The sequence below is a fragment of the Argopecten irradians genome, chromosome 4 (genome assembly GCF_041381155.1).
Source record: "Argopecten irradians isolate NY chromosome 4, Ai_NY, whole genome shotgun sequence".
Lineage (NCBI taxonomy): Eukaryota > Metazoa > Mollusca > Bivalvia > Pectinida > Pectinidae > Argopecten > Argopecten irradians.
This window is the reverse complement of record NC_091137.1, coordinates 34,362,551-34,383,324: the sequence shown is the minus strand read 5'-3', so window position 1 is coordinate 34,383,324 and position 20,774 is coordinate 34,362,551. Positions and strand designations below refer to the sequence as shown.

The window sequence follows — 20,774 nt, the reverse complement described above, 5'->3', positions numbered from 1 at the left end:
TCAATGGTAACCAATACATCTTTTCATGTATAGTTCCCTTTTCCGTTGAAACTCCAAATAGTATTATGGTTCGTAATGTATTTTGAGAGACAATCATTTGGTCATTGCTTGTTCAAAAATAGAAACAAAACACTACCAACGGCCGGGGAACCACGAAGGACGTTTTAAAACATAAAGAATGAATATTAACACACAGAAACAAGAGATCCCAGTGGGATCTTGGCGCCCACCAAAGAATGATCTACGTCTGACAATGGAAAGAGGGATCTTTTCGCTGCTTTTCAAACTTTTACTACATATTACTACATATGAAATTTGAGAAAGATCTTTTCAGTACTATCTGTGATATGCAATAGTAACAAACTTCAATGATCAGAATCCAAGATGGTGGCCTGTCAGCCATCTTGTTGACCGGTCGGTCCCAAAATACAACATGCACAACTACACCTCTAGGGGAACCTGCACATGAAATTTGAGACAGATCCCTTCAGTACTATCTGAGAATGGCAGTAACGAACTTAAATTATCATAATCCAAGATAGCGGCTTGACGACCATCTTGTTGACCGATCGGTCCCAATATGCAATATGCACAACTAGGGCTCTAGGGGAAACTATATTTGAAATTTTAAAGGATCCCTTCAGTACTTTCTGAGAAATAGCGGTAACAAACTTTTACTATCAAAATCCAAGATGGCGGCCTGTCTCTTGTTGACAAATCTCGGTCCCAAAATGCAATATGCACAACTAGGCCTCTAGAGAATCTACATATGAAAATTGAAAAATCCCTTCTGTACTTTCGGAGAAATAGCGGTAACAAGAAATGTTTAACGAACGGACGACGGACCACGGACGAAACGTGATTTGAATAGCCCACCATCTGATGAAGGTGGGCTAAAAAATAGGGCGAATAGTGATTATTAGTTTTGAATTGAAGTCAGGGTAAATATATCCATTTTTCAAATTAATACGTTTTGTGTTTCTAATGAATTCCATCATATCAAAGCATTAAATAAAACATTGAACTTTAGTAAAACAAACATCATCGCAGAATATCAAACTAAAATCTACTCAGAAACAAATGGCGGATGAAGTTCGTATTTTCCCCGACATAATTAATCTCCCATTATCAAGTGTTATAACCATCCTCCATGTTTTCTTTCTTAATTCTATTTGTTTTCTTAATGTTGTCTAGATTAGCTTGTGTCTCTCGTAACCTTTCACGAAGCTGTCGAATTCTTTGCTGAACCATAGTTTCGTTTGCTGGTACATGTGTAACGGTTTTGATGTCTTTGTCATCATCTTTGGTTTCCTTGTTTGACCGAATAGTATCTTGATTGCTTCCGATCGAAGCAACCGAATGGTAAACAGAAGAACTTTTGTCAATATTGTCCTGAAAGCCGAGAAGAATTTGGCGTGTTATGATTCAAAATGGGAGGCATCAAATCGACTTTACTTGATGAATTTTCCATGTCATTTCTATTAAATGACAATGCAAAACCACTGTTTGGCGGAAACCTACTGTCTAAAGATGGAATATCCTTATGATTATCATCATTATACAGAGAACGCGATCCTTGTGTTGTGATGTTTGGCAAACTCTCCTTGGTACTTTCGCCACCTTCAAAGTTCCTGAGATGTGCGGGTTCCTTTTTGACTACGACAGTTTCATTGTGGCGTCCATCACCAATAAGGGTCAGCTTAGGCTGAGGTCTTTCAGCAGATGTAGGTAAACCAGGGCAAGAACTAGATGAAACCTCTCCCGGGCTATTGCCCCTTGATAAGTTCGAGAGAATACTTTTCATTTTGTTATGGTTAGGACTATCTCCTCCACAAGAAGCAACTTCCTGACTAAGAACGGGTGGTTCTGCGTTAACACACCCAACAGTTTCTGGGCGAGAGGTTTCGGGACTTAAAACGGGTGGAATTTGTTTAGAGTTTGCCTCTATAGAACCTGGTAACTGTATCTGAGGCGACAACATGGGAGGAGAAGAATGTGTCCGTTTCACGTTTTCGGTATCGAACGATAATTTCGTGCTTATGTCCTCGTTTGAAGCTTTAGTTGCAGTGGCTGAACTGGAAGAGTTCGCAAATACAGAACCATTATTACTTGCTTGTGTTGGCTGATGGACATTGGATTCACATTTTATACCAATGCTGTTGACAGGACTCTTGCTACCTACCCAGTTCGGGGAAGAACCGAGTGATTTTGTTGAACACACGCCAGGAATGTTTGAAGTATTTACAGTTGATGGCGGAGTGAGCAACGGATTACTTGCTACATCTATCACATATGCCTTTGGAGCCATATCTCCACCATCAGCTGGTATTAACACCATTTTGTCGCCGATCCGTAATTGGTAAAACTTCTTGGTGTTTTGCACTTTAGCAAGTTCATTAACAGTACTCTTAAACAGATTAGATTGTTCACATATACGATTCTTAGAAGGTGGCTCCACATTCAAGGTCACTTTAGGTTGGATAGATTTTAGATTGCTTAAATGCGTTTTTATCGCAGATTGTTCTGCTGAAACATTATTCTGTGATGAAGAAGATAGACCTTCGACACCTGTTGTTGGGGACGTTGACAATTTTCCCGGATTTCTTTCAGAAGGAGTAGTCTTGTCATGATTGGACAAACAGTATTTTTTTCCCTCTTGCTGTTTTCGAACTATGGCTTCTGCATCGGCAGCTATGTCCATTTCAACATAAGGCTGCGGCTCCGATTTAACTGTAGTCTTCCCCAAAATTTTTGGCGGTACGCTCCAATTTCTTCGCTCAAAATCAGTGATGAAAGAACTGTATTTATTGCTAGGTTTTCTGTATCTTCCGGTAAGACTGATACTGGCTTGTTCTGATACCGGGGTGGCCTTGTTCCAATCGTAAGTCGTTGTCCCTGGTTCGACTTTTACTGGTAGAACTAAAGAATCAGGATCTGTTACTTTGGGTTTCTTGGAGGACAATACAGCCCTGATATCAAGTTTCTCTCTATCATGAAGCATTGGCAGATGTGGAGGAACCTGCCAATTAGTAGGACTTACCATTGTTAGTTGTTCATCTTTTTTCACCCATACATTGATCTCCTTTTCTTTTGAATTTGAAATGTCGGCCTTTTTCGAATCTGACTTGCGCTTCGCCTTTTTCATGGCTTTCTCTGCCCTTTTTAAGTATGAGCTCTTCGAGTTGTTCTTCAAAATACGGAAACTACCATTATGTGTCTTAAGAAGGCTATGGTATAGGCGAACCTTTCTATCCAACAGATATGATATAGGTCTCGTTACTTTCTCTTTGGAATAAGCCAATTTCGTTTTCTCGATCTTTTCGATTTTCTCAGAGTCGAGTGTAACACTAATAAATGGCATGTCTTCTCTTTGAATACGATTAAGTTTCTTTTTCGTTCTGGCAACTTGAGGTCGACTTCCGCGGATTCTATATGTCGGAGCCGTACGGCACTTGACTTCTTCCTCTTCCTGTTTCTGAACGACATGATCTTCAAAATTACTTATGCCTCGGATATCGAAGAAAACTGAGTCTGTGAAGAGGTTACGGTTGAACTTCCTCTTCCTGCTAGGTCTAACAGGTAACGCGCCTGGAGTTGAATCAGGTAGCGATGTACTCTTCGTTGCTGCAGCTTCATTTGGAGTTTCTCTTTTTGAAATAGTGGACTCTTTTTCTTGGGGTTTCGGAATCTCTTTTTCTTCAATGTTTTTCTTTGCTTTCTTCTTTTTCTTTATTGTCAGTCTTGGTGGTTTCTTTTTCATTTTTTTCTTTGGTTGCGTTTTCTGTGATTGGTCCATCTCTTGAGATCTTACTTCGTTATCTATCTCAGATTTCTTTTCCATATTGATTACTTCTTGCTTTACAACTCTATGATTCAATACATCAAATAACTTCACATAGCAATAGCTGAACTTTTTACCGGGGACGATGTCCTTGTCTTCATAACATATGAGAGGTTTCTTTGTCGTTTTATCGGAATGTTTCCTAGGTTGACGGGACACGGAATCGGTCGTTGTTTTGTTCAAACACGTTTTACCAGAAGCGTCCCTATTCGCTTTGACAAGTGATGACAACGGTTGAGGAGAATCAACACGAACATTATCAACGTTCATGGCAGAATTGTCTGAACTTGAAGCGCCATTTTCAAACGTGTTTTCAGCGTTCATAATATTTTCAGTATCATACTCTTCATGCGTTACAGAACGTCCGTCTGATTTGTTGAAAGCATCATCCTCAACTGTTGATACGGTTGAATCAGAAAACGAAGTTGTCGCCGCCTCATTTGGCTCGGATTCAATTGTCTCATTTTGTTTGTTGATATCGTCAGATGCGAGTGAAAACACTGCGCCAATCTGAATTTCCATTTCTGCTTCACTTGCACTGTCTGTTTGATCGCCGGGTTCTGATCCCTTCGAGACATCCGTCGGTGGTTTAGGCTCTGGCTCCTCCGAATCACTCTCATCATAGACATGGGCTTCCATTCCAGGGTTATTTGTTTCAGTCTCCATCTTCGGATTGCATTAGTAGATTTGTACGCTATCCTGAAACAGAAAACAAACATCAGGTTTACTTCAATGTCTTATCACTGCTCTTGATACTGTAAAACTGGAATTATTCGTGGCGTGGAAATGTTCGTCTTCGTTCAATCTCCGTGAAATATATTAGTGCGCGAACATAACACCATTAAAAGGCGACAATTTTGACATGTGAATAATTCACTATAATATGCAACGTAAAATTAGCACTTTGCTTTCTGTTTGAAATCTGCAATCGCGAAAATATCCAAAGACGAAAAATGTCCACGTTTACAGTAATTTTGTAAGACCGATAAACATTTTTCATTTCACACCGGATTAGAAATATGTAGCTCAACGTATTTTATTCCAAATAATTCATATTTTGATCAAATATGAAGTAGCTAAAGTAAGTGGGAAAGCGAAGTAATTCACATATGCGGTGTACTATTTTGCTACTGTATTTGAGATATAGGCGAACAGAGTCATCAAACTTGACAGTGATTGACCTGCACAGCATGATTTCCGCAAAATATAGCGATTACCGAAACGAAAGATCTTGTTGAGAAAAGCGACATAGTTATGACCAAGGGCATGTTTGTGGCATATCAACGTTGTTACGAAGATAAATGTAAAATAATTAATATATCTGAAGACCAATCTATGATAAAAAGTGATCAGCAACACTTATTAACACGTGCAAATAGATCGAATCAGTGGGGGTATGCTTAAGCATGTGTTGAAGTCGGTTATCTCGCTAATTATATGTCAATAATTTACTTGTAATTCAAACAGATTAACATTTTCCCCTCTATTGAAGTTTTTCATGATTCAATAAATGTATTCAAAGATAATATAAGTAATCTATAAGTAAGGTTAGCTGTGATTTAAAATAGCACCCTTGAAATGCTACTGTATCGGCTAAAAACCATACATTAACCCGCAATTAAACGCCACGGTCGTACACAATCCATTTTCATACCGATTCGAATCTTCATATGATATTTTTTATAAACAGTTCTGAATTCTTTCAAAGAACATTACCTGAAAGCCTCATTTTTAATCTCTCGCCTCAGCAATCGTTTTTCCCGAAGTCATAAACTCGCCATTCCACCATTTTGAACTTGGAAGCCAAATTCGACAAACCAAGGCCAATTTCTGTACCTTTATCTAACGAGTTTGGGTTCCGAAATCGACCGAGGTTTGCCGAATGTCAGTCCCTGAATCTTGTTACTAAGTTTAACGAGAAATTCGTTACGTTTGTGGTAGTTATTGTCGTGATTTCATATGAAAGCAGGATATAAAAACACTATAGATTCATATAATATCCTCTTATATCAGCCGTAATTATAAACTACAGTTACTTCACTAGCCAATGGTATTCAGTATGATACTCTCCATCCTCGATACTCCAGGGGTTCCGATCACTTACGATCTCTACACCACTGGACAATCTCATAGTAAAAGTGAAGGCAGCTCAGAGGAAAAACTCTGAACAAATCACAGGCCAGTAAAAATTTCCTTTAAAGACTTTAGAGAGAGCGATGCCCAACTTCAGCGTACTGTTATACGGCTCTTTTGATGTGAATCAAATGACTAAATTACCTGTTATGTTGCTTCCAGTTTTACTTTGTGATATAGTCCAGGGGTGTAGAGATCGTAAGTGATCGGAACCCCTCGAGAATCGAGGATGGATACTCTCCTGCGAAACACTTAGCAGATCTCACGTCAAAATTAATGTTCCTGCTTTTAATTCTGATAGAATGTGGTTTGGTTCAGCCGACAAATGAAATCGCGGTTAATTTTTTTATATGTAGATATGTTGCTCTCGAAACAGGTAAAAAACAGTAAATGCGTACAAATTATGCAAAGATAAACTTCAATCTCCCGACAAAATTGGACACTGGGGCATGAGACACAAAAACTGGTGTCCTATTAAACTAATAAACAATAGCTCATCACAATCATGTCAATCTACATAATCTTTGGTGTACTTTATCAAATAGCGCTGCCGTGTTTTACATCCGTAGAACAATGATAGGAGCTTCTTCGTTAGTTGCTTATTTCGTAAATGGAAGGGCGCAACTGGGTAATTCAGCGGGTGGCGCAGTTCGGGAACTTCAATTTTGGTGCGAGATCCAAGGATCACAGGGAGAGTATAGTAATGAAGTACCGTTGACAAGTGAAATTGTAACTACAGTATCGACCGGAAATTGGTTTTCTATTTGTCGACAATAATTTAAAATAATTAATTTTCAATCTGCAAATGGATTCGTGAATATTATATATTCAGGTTTTTAATGTGTTTTATATCATTACAAATTTGATAATACTGTCTCGTAAGTCTACCAAGGCTGTTGTTGCAGTATGCGACTTTAAGCACTACTCTGATTCCAATATGTCAACATGTAGTAATTTTAGAGCCGCAACCGGTGCCAATTATTGTAATGAACTAGTCCGATTGGTGTAATGGCCATGGCTCCCCGTTCGATTAAAATCGTTAAATACTGCATTTACAAAAGTGGTGAAGAAATGCATTTTTCAGCACGTTTTGAGCGCATTCATTAGGCGATTATTTCAATCTTTTGTAAGAATTTGTGTTAACGAAAGCATAATTGTTAACTTATCATGACTTAATTTCATTTGGACTAGTGATTAAATAGTCGGACTAGTAAAATGTTGGGCTTTTCTAGTCCAAATGACTAGCTGCGAAAAAAAATAATATCACAGACTGTTTTTGTTGTATGTAAATGATATATTTTTCAAACGCTTGACACTTTAATAAAATATTTTACGCATAAAAAGTTGAAGAATGCTGATACAAATAACTACCTAAAGGCTCAGTACGTTTTCCTAAAACGGATTAAAAAAAAATTAATTGTAAAACGAATTTGATAACCTACTGCGCGGTACATGTATTTCGGACGACGTCGAGAAACGACCTGCTTTATTGAAATTTACATTTTATTTTTTATATAAATTGTTCAGAAGGTGGTGAAAAGTGGTAAGCGGTAGCGGTAAGCCTATAGCTTATGCGACAAAATTATCAATATCGTTTAACGTTCTCATCTAAAAAAATTGTAAGAAGTATCGGAAAGATAGTAGGCCTTTAATAAACACAATTCTAATGAACATAAAAAATTTTGTATATATAGTCAGATAAAACATTTCTAATGGAAATTACATTAGTCAGTTTTTTACGTGATGATGCCTGAAACGCCTATGTGGTGACCACTGTGCGAACTGTGAAATATTCAAACTGCTGCTGTCCGCCATTGTAACTTTGTAATGCTTTAAAAGTTAGATGTAACTTGTGCCCAGCTTGCCCTTATTAGCAAACATTATAGAAAAAAATACCGTTAAACTAAACTACAATATGTACTCAATGGGAGCATATCTTACCTGAACGTGATTAGTTATGTGCTCCTGATAAATTCAGGAAAGATTTAGAAATAATTCTGGGAAATGTATAGTGACAGAATCTGCAATACGCACACAAAGCCTTATCATGTGTAAATCGTGCATGATTTTACATTAGTATTTGATTATACCTTAGGGATTCGTTTTTACTGGGTATGGACCTTAGGGATTCGTTTGTACTGGGTTAGCTGGCTCAGTGATGTAGAAGAACATCTCTCTATTTCCAACACTGTGTGATCATCTCGGAATCTCTCGCTCTGTTAATGGGTCCTTTTTAGTTCTGAAGTATAAAGAATGGTCTGAAAATGACTAGATTTGTTGTACATATTACTAGTACTAGTTAACGAAAACATTAACATAAGATTTATTATATAAAATCTTGTAATAATTCATCTTCGATGTTCAAGATGTTACTATAACTGTCGTAATATCCACCCCTAGACTATGCCATAGCAAAACTGAAGACAGCCCAGGAGAGTAAAACTTACCAATCACTGGCCTACAGATCATTCCCTTAATAGTTATGTAGAAAGTCAAAAGACCAAACTGTCTGTCTCATTTGTTGTAGCACACACAGCCTTCAGTTTGCGATGACACGGTTAATGGGTATATATTGTGGCAGTGATAGTATTCCCTGAACATATGCTGACAGGCTGAAGTATATATAGATTATGATAATTGTTATGAACAACATTTTGCTAAAATTGTACATTGCCTGTTTAAAGATGCTCCATCGCCGACAAATTAAAGCATAAATGACACTAATCATTTGAACAATAATTGTTTTTTTTTATCATGGATATATGTCTAATTAACACAAAAAATAATGTAAAATATTTCATTTTGCTCTTGGTACACGCACAATCAGTACTCGATTCCATATAAGACATAGTGCAATGGAATTTTTTCGGGATGCAATTAATTACTTTTGATATTTTGATCTTGACCTAAAATTAGAAGCCCAAACTTTTCAATGGTGGTAATGGTATAAAGTAAGTAACTTTTGTAACTGAGGAAAAATTATTCAATCGTTTGCTGCTGTTTTTGATAGTGGAGAAATACCATTTGTCAGCGGTGGAGCATCTTTAATACGTTTATATAATCTGCCATTATAATAAGTCTGATACTAGGGCTAGAGTATCTGGGCTACAACAAAGTTTAATAGTCATGATGCATTTCCAAACAACTTTTTGATTAACTTAGTAAATAAGGTCAACTGCACCTAATTAATAATTAATGTGCAAAATTTTAGCTATAAAACCCCCTAAATGGCGGTTTTAACCTCCTATAAACTTAAAGGGGGTTAAAACCTTTACGCCATTTTGATCATAATGACCGCTAATGAATTTATTGATCAGATAAAATGAAGTGATATATAGGATTTATATATTTATAAGTGATATCCAAGCCCCTGATAATGACTGTACACGTACGTATGCATGTATTTATGGACTTCAAATAAAACGTTCAAAAACTTCTCATTACCAGTATGGTGCAATAGAAAATAAATTCCTATCAATAATGAATACTGATATATCGCCAGCATTCAGTGATTTAAGTATACCGGCGAATGAAATTAATTTCTATAATAATTATCAAATTATAATCGATATCAATCTGACCGATGTACTAGTATTGCACTATAAAAGGAACAATATTCCAATGTCTATATTTATTTAATACTATTCAAAACTGCAATAAAAATATCAATGATAAGTAAAAGTTCTCAAGTAATTGATTTAGGTCCGGTATACTACATTGTAGCTATTTTTGAAATTTAATTTGACCGACAGGTTGAAGTTTAGATATTCCATCATTTTCAGATTTGTTACTGTCATATACATATATATATGACCAGTCTTTCTTTTTTCTCCATTTCATTATCAAAATATTACCATCATATTCTACAGGCTACGGTATTATAACAAAATATTATGTCACATTTGTCTCACCTTAAGTTACATAAAGACTTAAAGTTCACCAGAATTACGTTGTAAATAAGTAAGAACGTCTAAATCGAATCTTGATCATGTACAGTACCATTAGTCTATCCGTGTTTAAATATCAGAATACACACGTACATAAGTACATATAACGAATGCACAACTGTGTGTTACGTGTTTACTAAAATATGTACCGATTCAGCGGTAATGCAGTAATGATTTACAGAATTTACACCATTTCAGTCTTCTCCGACTGGTAATCACAATCACGATAATTCCGGAACTGCGAGTCCGTTGTACGGGTCGCGCATTACACTGCATCTAAGCCTCGAAATGGCTGCGATAGGCTGAGCTAATATAAACAACAGCGCTAAGCGACATCATTATGAAGCTAAATTATTTATGTAAAAGTACTTTTACTAAGACATTATTGAATACCAATTTAATTTAGACGTTATAGAGCATATAAAACCAAAACATACTAATGATGAGAACGATAAAGCGGTGTATTGTATATGTCAACAAAACCACATGTCAGCTCCGTGAACCGTGAACGAGCTAGAGTAGACAATACACATCACATGTAAACAAAGTAAAACCGTTCATACAATTCGCCACAAGGGTAAGACTTTACTTTTCCAATAAATGATTTTAATACCATGGTTTCTTTTGATTGAAGCTATGACTAAATCTACGTGTTTGCTAAATAGGCCTAGTCTGCTGTTCAAGACAAGAACTGCTGCTGTGATTACTGGTCAAGTTGACAAGGCAGGCACATGTACTAGGATCAGTGATTTCGATAACAAGTGATTATCATATTGATAAGTTTATAAATAAGGGACATATAGACATCAACAAACCTGTATTCCTTAAATCCAGAGATAACTTATTAACTTATCCCTCGTTTATAGTGTTCAATATTCATCATGGCGGATACGAAATAGTGCACTTCCGGTTTGGCGTAAGAATACAAATTTCATATTGTCTTTCTACGTTGTAACCGAAGATTCGTAAATGTGAAGCTCTAAGGTTTATCTACCGACCAAGTAGGTTGTGAAAAATACTAAGTTGTTTAAAAATTGAGTTTGATAGTCGCGAAATAGTGATAAATAGGTGTAATTTAGATCATACGTCTACAGTTCTGTGTATGTCGTACCAGACTGTTTACGCAGTTGCAAGTAATCCCTGTGTTGTAAGCAAAGAACAATCTGGCGTTGGTATTTCATTTTATAATTTATTCTTTATATACACTGATTGTGTACGATGCTGCTCCATTAAAATATTGACATCATCAAGCAAGAATAAGGCCCCTGTGTGTATGCTGGCTACTGAGCTATATAATGTACTTAAATATATACGTGTTCAACGGAACAAATACTGTTGGTAAATCGGATATAATACTTTTTAATGTTTAAATAACATATTCACGTTAGAGACCGGGAAGATACCAAGATGTGCCTAGTTTGATGTTTGTAACTGAACACATTTTCAACTCGTCTATATCGTTAATTACAGAGAGAGTTTGGTTATAATGACTCAATCCATGTGTCTTGATATTTGTCTTTGATCTTGCCGTTGTAAGCCTTACGGTTCATAACTTCTTATTGATAATCATATGCAACCTAAATCGCATCGAAAAAGGATGACAAAGCTTCAGAAATACTTTCTCTCTCATTCAAAGAGTGCTCTGACATCATGAATGGCGTAAAATACGACAAATATTTAAAGATGCTCCACCGCCGACAGAGCATAAATGATATTCATCATTTGAACAATAACTGGTGTTTAATCTTGTGTATATCTGTCTAATTAACACAGAAAATAATAAAAATTATTTATTTTGCCTTTGGTGCATGCGCAATCAGTACTTCGTTCTTTAGGATATAGTGCCACGGATTTTTTTCGGGATGCAAATAATTATTTTTCATATGTTTAACTTGAAGTAAAATTAGAAGCTTGACCTTTTCAATGGTGATAATGGTGTAAAGTAAGTATTTTTTGTAACCGAAGAAAATTACTAAATCGTCTGCTCCTGTTTTAGATAGTGAAAAAACACCATTTGTCAGCGGGGAGCATCTTTAATTTCTTTTGTTCATAAATAACACCAGTCTTGTTTTTGTGCCAACCTTGCCATCTCTGGAGCTGATTCCATTTGAAGGAATTGTTTCACATTAAAAAGGCTGTAGACGTGTTTCTTTTGATATTGATGAGATGACAGCTAATTAATAAGTCACAAGTTACAACTATTTTCACTTCGTATGCTTTTCAAAAAGTGTTGTTTTTTGCGCTATTTTGTGTTTGTTTATGTATGTTATTTCTTTAGAGTTGGTAATATTCCGAGGGGTTTCATTTTCGCTAAATTCCCGGATCCATCCTAAATCGCGAAATTTAGTAACTCGTGAAATTGATAAAATCCATGGTTTTACATTGTATTATAGCCTGCCGTATCAATGGCACTTTCAGATGCTACAAAGATTATTTGCGAAAACAAATCCTCGCGAACGGAGTAAATCGCGAAAGTTAACGCCCACAAAATTTAACAACTGTCCAGTTTTATCGTGGCAATATGACTTCCCATGAAAATGAGAAATAAAATAGTATAATATATATATTTAAAGTTTTTTTTGTTACACATAATGCACGTACCCCCTTAAAAAGTTCCACAATCGTCATTCAGAGCTTTACAAAACTTTCTATTTTGTGAGAAAATGTTGGGTGTAGAAGTAAAATGTACACATGATGCACCAACAGGGAATATTTTGCCATATTCTAACACAGTTATGTCCATTTTACTATTCCAAATACATTTAGATAGATTTTGTATCTGTCTCTTTGAAAACTCTGCAGGTGTTATCACAAATTATATTTTTATGAGTATTTTACATTTTGTCTGTTCTTGATTTAAAAAAAAAGTTCTTAAGTATATGTTCATGTAGATACGGTAAAAATATACTTAGAGAGTCGGAGCTGTTTTACGTAATGTATTCACACAACTCGTCCGTCTGCGCATTCCGGCTGGAAACTGATGTGTGGCACAATGTAGGAATTTTTTCAGTTTATTAATGGGATCCACAGGTCTTTATTACAAACATGGAAACGTACAATATGTAGGATATGTTAATAGCTTATTAAAATCTCTCATTCAACACAAGTTTATAATTCTATATCGGCGTTTAACATATTTGGGTTTGAAAATTGATATAATTTTATTAGAGAAATATTAAAGATGCTCCACCGCCGACAGAGCATAAATGATATTAATCACTTGAACAATAATTGGTGTTTAATCGTGCATATATATGTCTAATTAACACAAAAAATATTATAAAATAATTTATTTTGCCTTTGGTGCATGCGCAATCAGTACTTAATTCCATATAGGATATAGTGCCACGGAATTTTTTCGGGATGCAATTAATTATTTTTTGTAACTTTAACTTGAAGTGAAATTAGAAGCTCAAACTGTTCAATGGTGGTAATGGTGTAAAGTAACTTTTGTAACTGAAGAGAAATACTAAATCGTCTGCTCCTATTTTTGATAGTGAATAAATACCATTTGTCAGCAGTGGAGCATCTTTAAAGAAATATCTCTTTGTTATACAATCGACTTTGTTTTAATCGTATTCTTTCCCTCCCTATGTCAGCTTTTACTTCAGTCTGCTTGACCTTTGCATTGGACCGGCGGTGACATTGGCTGCCTGTCTGTTGAGAAGTGTCTTGCTGTTGGCTCTCGCTGGAGAGCATATAAGACTAGGATCATTCATAACAGATGTCATCTCGCCGAGAAAGGTGACAAAAAACTTGAAAGGTAAGTGAGCATTGTAATGAGACCTTTTAGAATTTATTTTAGATCAATGAGCTACTAATTTATTTACAATTGTATTTAGCATTACCACATTAATAGATACTAGAATATTTTGTCTCTTGTTCCAAGCAATATATGAATTAAAATCTTTCGATTGACTGTGTGATATCATTTCTCTAGAACATTGATACATCTAAGATACTGCATAGTTTTTTTATGCTTATTGAATCAAATAAACTTCATTAGTCCTTCATTGAATGTCGTGGTAGTTCTGAAGAAACTGCATTAGCTTGTAACTAGATAGAACATTACATATTTTGTGACCCAATCTACATCATCAAAAATAAATGATTAATTTTCCTTTGTTTTCCTACTAAATCTGGCTTTTTTGATTGGCCGATTCATGTTTTCATACCACTTATTTATATGCTTTAATGAATAGTAATAGAGGTAAATCGGATGTTGCGTTTGATGTGGTTTGATGTTAATTCCTTAGTAAACAGGCTATGCTTCTAACTTTTTGATGATAAAATACAGTATATCAGCCTATCAGGAGTCCTTATTCTGTAGCATATTGCAGAAGTAGCATTTCTCTTAATCCTTAATTATCTTCGTCTGTTGGAGGAATATGAAATGTTATATTTATATTATAAATAATAATGTAAATACAGGGTGTCCAAAATTTTATGTTACACTTTCAAAGTTCAATATTTTCTTTAATACAGCACTACCTCAATATAGGATTTCATCTCCAGAAAGCCTGCAATCATACATTTTATATTATGGTTAACAAACAACCAAATCTAAGTAATCTTAGCAACGATTTTCACAAAAGACACATTAAAAAAAAATATGGTAAATACGACGTTATCGTTGATATTTGAACAACCTTTGAAGAATAGCATGACAATTTGTTCTTATTTTCTAATGCCTAATTAATGCATTGGACAATATTTTCTGGTGTTGGTGACTATTTTCTGTACTTCTGGTAATACTCACACAGAAAAGATTTGAGTTGTTGATAACTAGGGCATTACATGACCAAAACCCTGTTTTACAAAGTATAAAAAATTTAACTGTGCCTGTATAATGAACATTTGACATGCCAATATCTTAAAAAGGATGACGTGAATGGTTTTCAGCAGAATCAATTTTTTACATTATGCATACAATAAAACGTTTGATTTTATGTGTTCTTATAACAAAATATCTTGTTTGTTGCTCATGTATGTCAAAAGTAATAACATTTTAAAAGTGTAACCTACTTTATGGAACACCATGTATGATCACTTTGGGTATTATACATGCATGAACGTTCCGCAATGAGGGTCCTGCTATTCAGGTTGCCAATCACAGTTGCAAACTATCCTTATAGCAAAAACTTTCAAACTAGAACAACAACATTGTAACAAACCTTTCAGTTTCTGAGTACACTGGAGATGAACAAAACAACATTCAATTGGAAGGAAAAGTCATGTTGTAAGCCATTGTGTTCATCTACTTATAGGAGGACACGCTGGTAGTGATATCACCGTTAGGATTACTGGGTCTGCTGCATGGCTTTCTGATAGCGGAGGTGTAGGAAAATGACTTTTTGAGTGGATCAATCCACGCTACAAACCATTCTTATGGCAAACCCGATAGATATCCAAGCTTCCGCCTAGTGGATGAGTGTCATATGCTGTCATTCTGGTTGCAGGGGCGATGAACATATCAGCTTTGAAACATGTACATATGTCTGAGCGGTCCTTGCTGCATACCATTTAGCAGTAGGTGGAATGGAATTTATCAAGTTTTTAAACTAGGAGGAGCATGTCATGCTGTAATCCTTTCTGATGGTTGCTCAGAAGTATGTATCCGCCATCTTGGATATTCTCCGAATGTAGAATTTGTTTGGTGTGGGGGTCCATATTAAAAAAAACTTCTTACACAACAAATAATATATTCTGACTATTTCACGTTTTTACCACGAAATGCAATATATCTCTAAGAAACGCTTATTAGCAGCTCGTATTTATTGACATAAACGTTTTTGGTAATAATAACCTCTTTATTTATTAATTCACATCAAGTTAAAATCCAAGATAGACCAATTAGTCTTTGCAAATAACATATATGTACTCAGGACATCCAGTAGACCCCCGAAAGTATGTTTTTGACTCTTTGAAATCATATTTGACTCTTTGGTTTGAAAAAATGACGTGTATTTTTCATGTGTATTGACTCTCAAGTCTTCTGAACGGCTAAAAGTAAAGGGTCAACTGGATGCCATATGTACTCATATTAATTGATGTAGTAACAATTTATATTCTTAAACCAATATAAATTTATTAAAATTCAGCTTAAAAATGCAAAATATAAGAAAATACTACTCTCTTTTCAAATTGAATTTTGGTGTAAATTTATCAATCGTGTTCAGTATAAAGCAGCGTATTGATTGATAATCTTGAAGTTTTATGCAATCATAAAACAAAATGGCAAGCTGATATAATTGATTTTAAGTTAAGAAAGTTTCGTGAAATTGGGTCGAGATATCTAAAGAACATATAAACCAACCACTCAAAGTAATACTATCGCTTCTATTTGTAAAACAAACACTGTTCGTTTCCTTCACGACAATTGCTAGCTTGTATCCTGTCGCGCATTACCTCACACTAGATTTATATACACATTATTATATAACTTAACTAGTCTTCCCCGGCAAATGATGCCACTCTCCATCAAAGTCAGGAATCGCTTTGTCGTTAATTTCCCACAACGACGGAAACAAAGCAGGCTTTGTTACCACCCATTTGGTATCATAGGGGTATATGGCAGGTCAAACGTTTCAAAATAAAAATAAATAAATAAATAAGAATATATGTTCAATATTTAATATTTATGTGATAAAATATTTCTCACATAATCCGCCTGATTCTAGTTATTTCGTCCGTGTAATATTTTTGCGTATATCGCTGTAATATGACCTGGGGCGATTTTCATTGGCTAGAAACTCATTGTGACGTCAGGTAGAAACAAAAAAATGACGTCAGGATTACGACGGCGCCACAAAATGGCGGCCTCTGTTGGATTTTTGGAATACATTTTGACGTGAAATATTCTTTGTTATGTATATATTTGTAGTTATGTGATAAAAGTATATTAGATTTGTGTTCATTTCATGAGATTTAATGACACTCGTCTCTAAGTTTTAATTTTTGCTCGCCAAGGCTCGCAAAAATAAAAACTTCTTAGAAGCGTCTCTTAAATTTCTCATATGAAATGAACACTCATGTAAGATCATATATAAATGTTCAATAATGCTCATTTTTATAGACAATGCATATATAAAAATATCTACTATCAATATTTACTCAAATATATGCGGGATATGTTAAATTATGTATTGGATAATTAAAAATCATATACGTGTTTTATGTAATATAGGTTCAATAAATGTGGTAAAATATTTAAAATATTGCACGTATATTTGAGTAAATATTGAACAAATATATTTTATCACATAAATATTGAAAAATATTGACATATATTTTTATATATTGAATATACGTGTATATATATTTTCAATCATGAAACGTTTGACTTACCACGGGGGTAATTAATTGTCTTCCTCATATTGTGTTACATATAAAAACACGTTCAGTTTCTTAAAAGTAACACAACAATAAAGAAAACTACCAGTATGACATCCATGTCCCATATATATTTCTTCTGGTGTTGGACAACCATTACCCTTCAAAACCATTTTCGGTTAGATAGTTTCTTCGAGAATTGCTTCGAGAATTACCGATATCCTACTTTAAAAGGAATACTAAACCCATCTCTATTACTAAACAATATAGCTTTCCCTCTGCTTGACAACATTGATTGAAACTGCAAAACAACTACTAAGTAATATTATACTGATTACTGATGCAAATCCTGTCACCTTGAAGTCATATTAGGTCCCCAACAATTGTGCTTCAAGAGGAAAGGCTATATATGTGCCTTCACTGCGTTATCTTCTCGATTCAGTTTCCATATGTAAGTTTATGAAAGCCAGGTAAATGGTACATTTGATCATAGTTTACATACTATCCACTATCCGTAATTTGTCGAATATTGTCTGAGATTGTCCGTCAAGGAAACATATTCTCTCTAAGGCCTGACCAGAAGACATTTAAACTAAAATTAACATTAAATAGATTTCATAGTATCAAAAATTGTTAATGCTGCATCTGCCACACTGAATTTTTCAAAAGTTTTATTGAGGCCTTGCCATGCAAGACAGACAGCGAGAAAATCTAATCATTTGTAAGCAACTGAAGTGTGCGGGTATTTCTCTAAAATATTTATTGTATTTTCCGAAATTAACTGCATTTTTTGCCCTTATTTGCTAATAAATTATTTTCAATGAAAGCTGACATTATGACAAAGGCATTTACACATAGGTGTAATGTTCTTGTGATTCATCTTTTTTGTTTAGGTTTTATTCCGATTTCAATTTCTTTTCCTATCGTAAATAGGTGATTGTTTTATCATTGTGAATACGTACCCGGTGTTATTTTCAATACCAATTAACACTTAAAAGAAGTATAGCTAAATGCCGAATTATGAACCCTGGGATTTGGATTTCGTCCTGAAAATAGGAACAAAGCATGACAAAAGCAACTGCTTCTAAATTGTTGTAAAGTACGCAGAAGAATAATTTTACTGATTTTCCCAATTGTATTTATAAGTAGAATAAAGTAAGCAAGAATTTGGACGATACAAGTCAATATCTTTGTTTCAATCAAATAAAAGTAAGACTTTTTTCTTCTTGCCTATAATTCCGTTAATGTCATTATTCGGTAAGGTTAATTTTGGCAAATTCCTATTTTGATACATATTTGTATTAAAAACCAGGCCATAATACCGTGGATAATTAATTACATTTAAATCTATCTTATTTTAATTGGACATTTAATTACGCCCTACCACGATGTTCTACGATGCCCTTTGATGCAAGTGTATCGTAGAGCATCGTAATGGTGTCGTTAGTCTAATTTTAATTAGACCGACTTTGTCTGTCTTGAATTATCCACTCGGCCGGTTTCTGGAACCATCTTTTTCTAAGGCCGTCTTGACTGTATACAACTAATTTCTGCAGTTTCGAAAACATTTTGATTGAATAAACTATGATTGCATTCTTACGCGATAAACTACTGAACACGCGATACTAATAGTGAAACAACTTTCCAACAGGACAAATATAGGTCATTCTTATATAGCTACTACTACAATTTAATAGTCATAAATATATGAATGCAATTTAGCCAGCTAGAAACATTGGCTATGGAAGGGTTCAGTAAACGAGTAAACGGTTGATATTGGTCGGAAAGTTATGTAAAAAAAGATGGATTTCATCCAAATTTGGTCAAAATTACCCTTGGGGGATTCGAATAGAGCCAGATTATGCATAAGCAGAGACTGACCCATTTCTAATCACAAAATAAGAAATGGAGTCAATTAATTTTATCCTTTAAATCGCTACTTGTCATACTTGATTATAGGGAGGGGAATAAATTTCTCTTGATACCCTGGGCCGGAGGGGCAGAAGCCGATTTGGGACATAGTCCGATTTATCGTCAAATCCAGGAAATTGCTACTGACCATGAAAACATAAATAGCTTGCAACCAAATATGGTCAATAGAACCCTTGAAATCAGATCAAGTATCCATAATGACTATAACATTTGGTCTAGATAGTCTTCATATGCAATTTCTTTAGTGAACGTTATAAAGTACCAAGGAATTTTTCAATCTCGAATTCGCGTCTCTGACACTCTGAGGCTGGAGGGATGCGAAATAAAAGATAATTTTTTTTTTTTTACACAAATTGCATAAAAAGCATTTTGGAAAAGAGATAGTCCGATGGCTTGCAATAAAAGCCAGAATGACATCAGTAAACTTTAGAAATAAGAGTTCATTATTCCGAAGATAACTACACTTTGTAATTATTGTGATGTGGCACTTTTGTTATATTTAATGTGATTTTTACCTTTTCACATATCATTTTTCTTTTGTGTTTTTGAATGCGATTAACGTGTAATATTGCTTTAATAGGGTTACATTGCACTGTAAACATAGAAGTTGTGTGGACTTGATTAGATACACAGAAATAATGGACTTCTCTTCTTTTCACTTATTTTCCTACAACGTCCTTTGTCAAATGTGGCTCAGAACACTCTTTGGATGGTGGATCCACAGTGGTGATCAGTCACTGTGGTCGACTTCCAGGAACTGTTCTGGCTGGAAAAGTCTTTGTATGGCTCGTCACCTTCCTAGGTCAGTGATCCCCAAGGTGCTAAACAGTCTCCACATATATCGTATAGGTTTAGTTTTACGTCCTACTAACCATAGCTTATTTGCGCTCTTGGACCACAACACAATATCTAGCATGAGAGAGACTATATCAGAAACAAGCAGATCTAAAAACGCAGGAAAAGATTATCTCTCAGACAAATACTCATTCATGGTCTAGTTGTCTGTCATTGCAACTTTTCCTTTGTGGCATGCGCCGATGCACTTTGCCTCTCCTTTACGATGATTACAATCTGCTACTTTCTTGATTTACACTTGATCATGAGTTATTTCAGTGTGTCTACCATCTCTTTCAGCACTTTGTTATGTTTGTATGCCTAACAGCCTGTATTAATGATACAAAGTCCCTATCTCTTGCCGCATACCATCCCATTCAGGTCCGGTATCAGTCTCCATCCGTGAAAGTTGTAAGACCGCAGCGTATGCTAATGAATATCACCGAATATTCATGTAGGTCAGCTGTCGTTTTTCTGTGTGCCATTTGTTCGTGTGCATCAACAGCTAAGTTCCAGATGTTGTTACCTGCCTCCTTCCCTCGAGCCTCATCTCACAGTTGCAAGACCTCTCTTCACCCGTCTGACGTTTTCCATTGTCGCCTGCGCGTGGTTCCAAGGCCTTGTCTTTTTCTTAGCCTTCTTTCTGCGTCCTTCAGTCCTACATGTCGACAACTGTACCTCTGTCTTAACATGAACGTCGACCTATTCGACTTCTTTGCAAAAAAAAAAAAAAAAAAAAAAAAAAACCCCACCGT

At 35.2% G+C, this 20,774-nt stretch overlaps 1 protein-coding gene and 1 long non-coding RNA gene across 2 annotated transcripts; one reads left to right on the top strand and one right to left on the bottom strand.

Moving 5' to 3' along the window:
• Positions 1-784: 784 nt before the first annotated feature.
• Positions 785-10,831, bottom strand: LOC138321417 (uncharacterized). Its single transcript, XM_069265092.1, is given in 4 exon segments — positions 785-1,392; positions 1,394-4,540; positions 8,095-8,213; positions 10,737-10,831. Coding segments are annotated over 2 exon segments (3,378 nt in total). The 5' UTR covers positions 4,508-4,540; positions 8,095-8,213; positions 10,737-10,831; the 3' UTR covers positions 785-1,128.
• Positions 10,832-10,849: 18 nt separating this feature from the next.
• On the top strand, positions 10,850-17,014 carry LOC138321416 (uncharacterized). Its single transcript, XR_011208329.1, has 3 exons — positions 10,850-10,922; positions 13,521-13,684; positions 15,189-17,014. It is a non-coding gene; the product is annotated as an uncharacterized lncRNA (long non-coding RNA).
• The last annotated feature ends 3,760 nt before the right edge of the window (positions 17,015-20,774 follow it).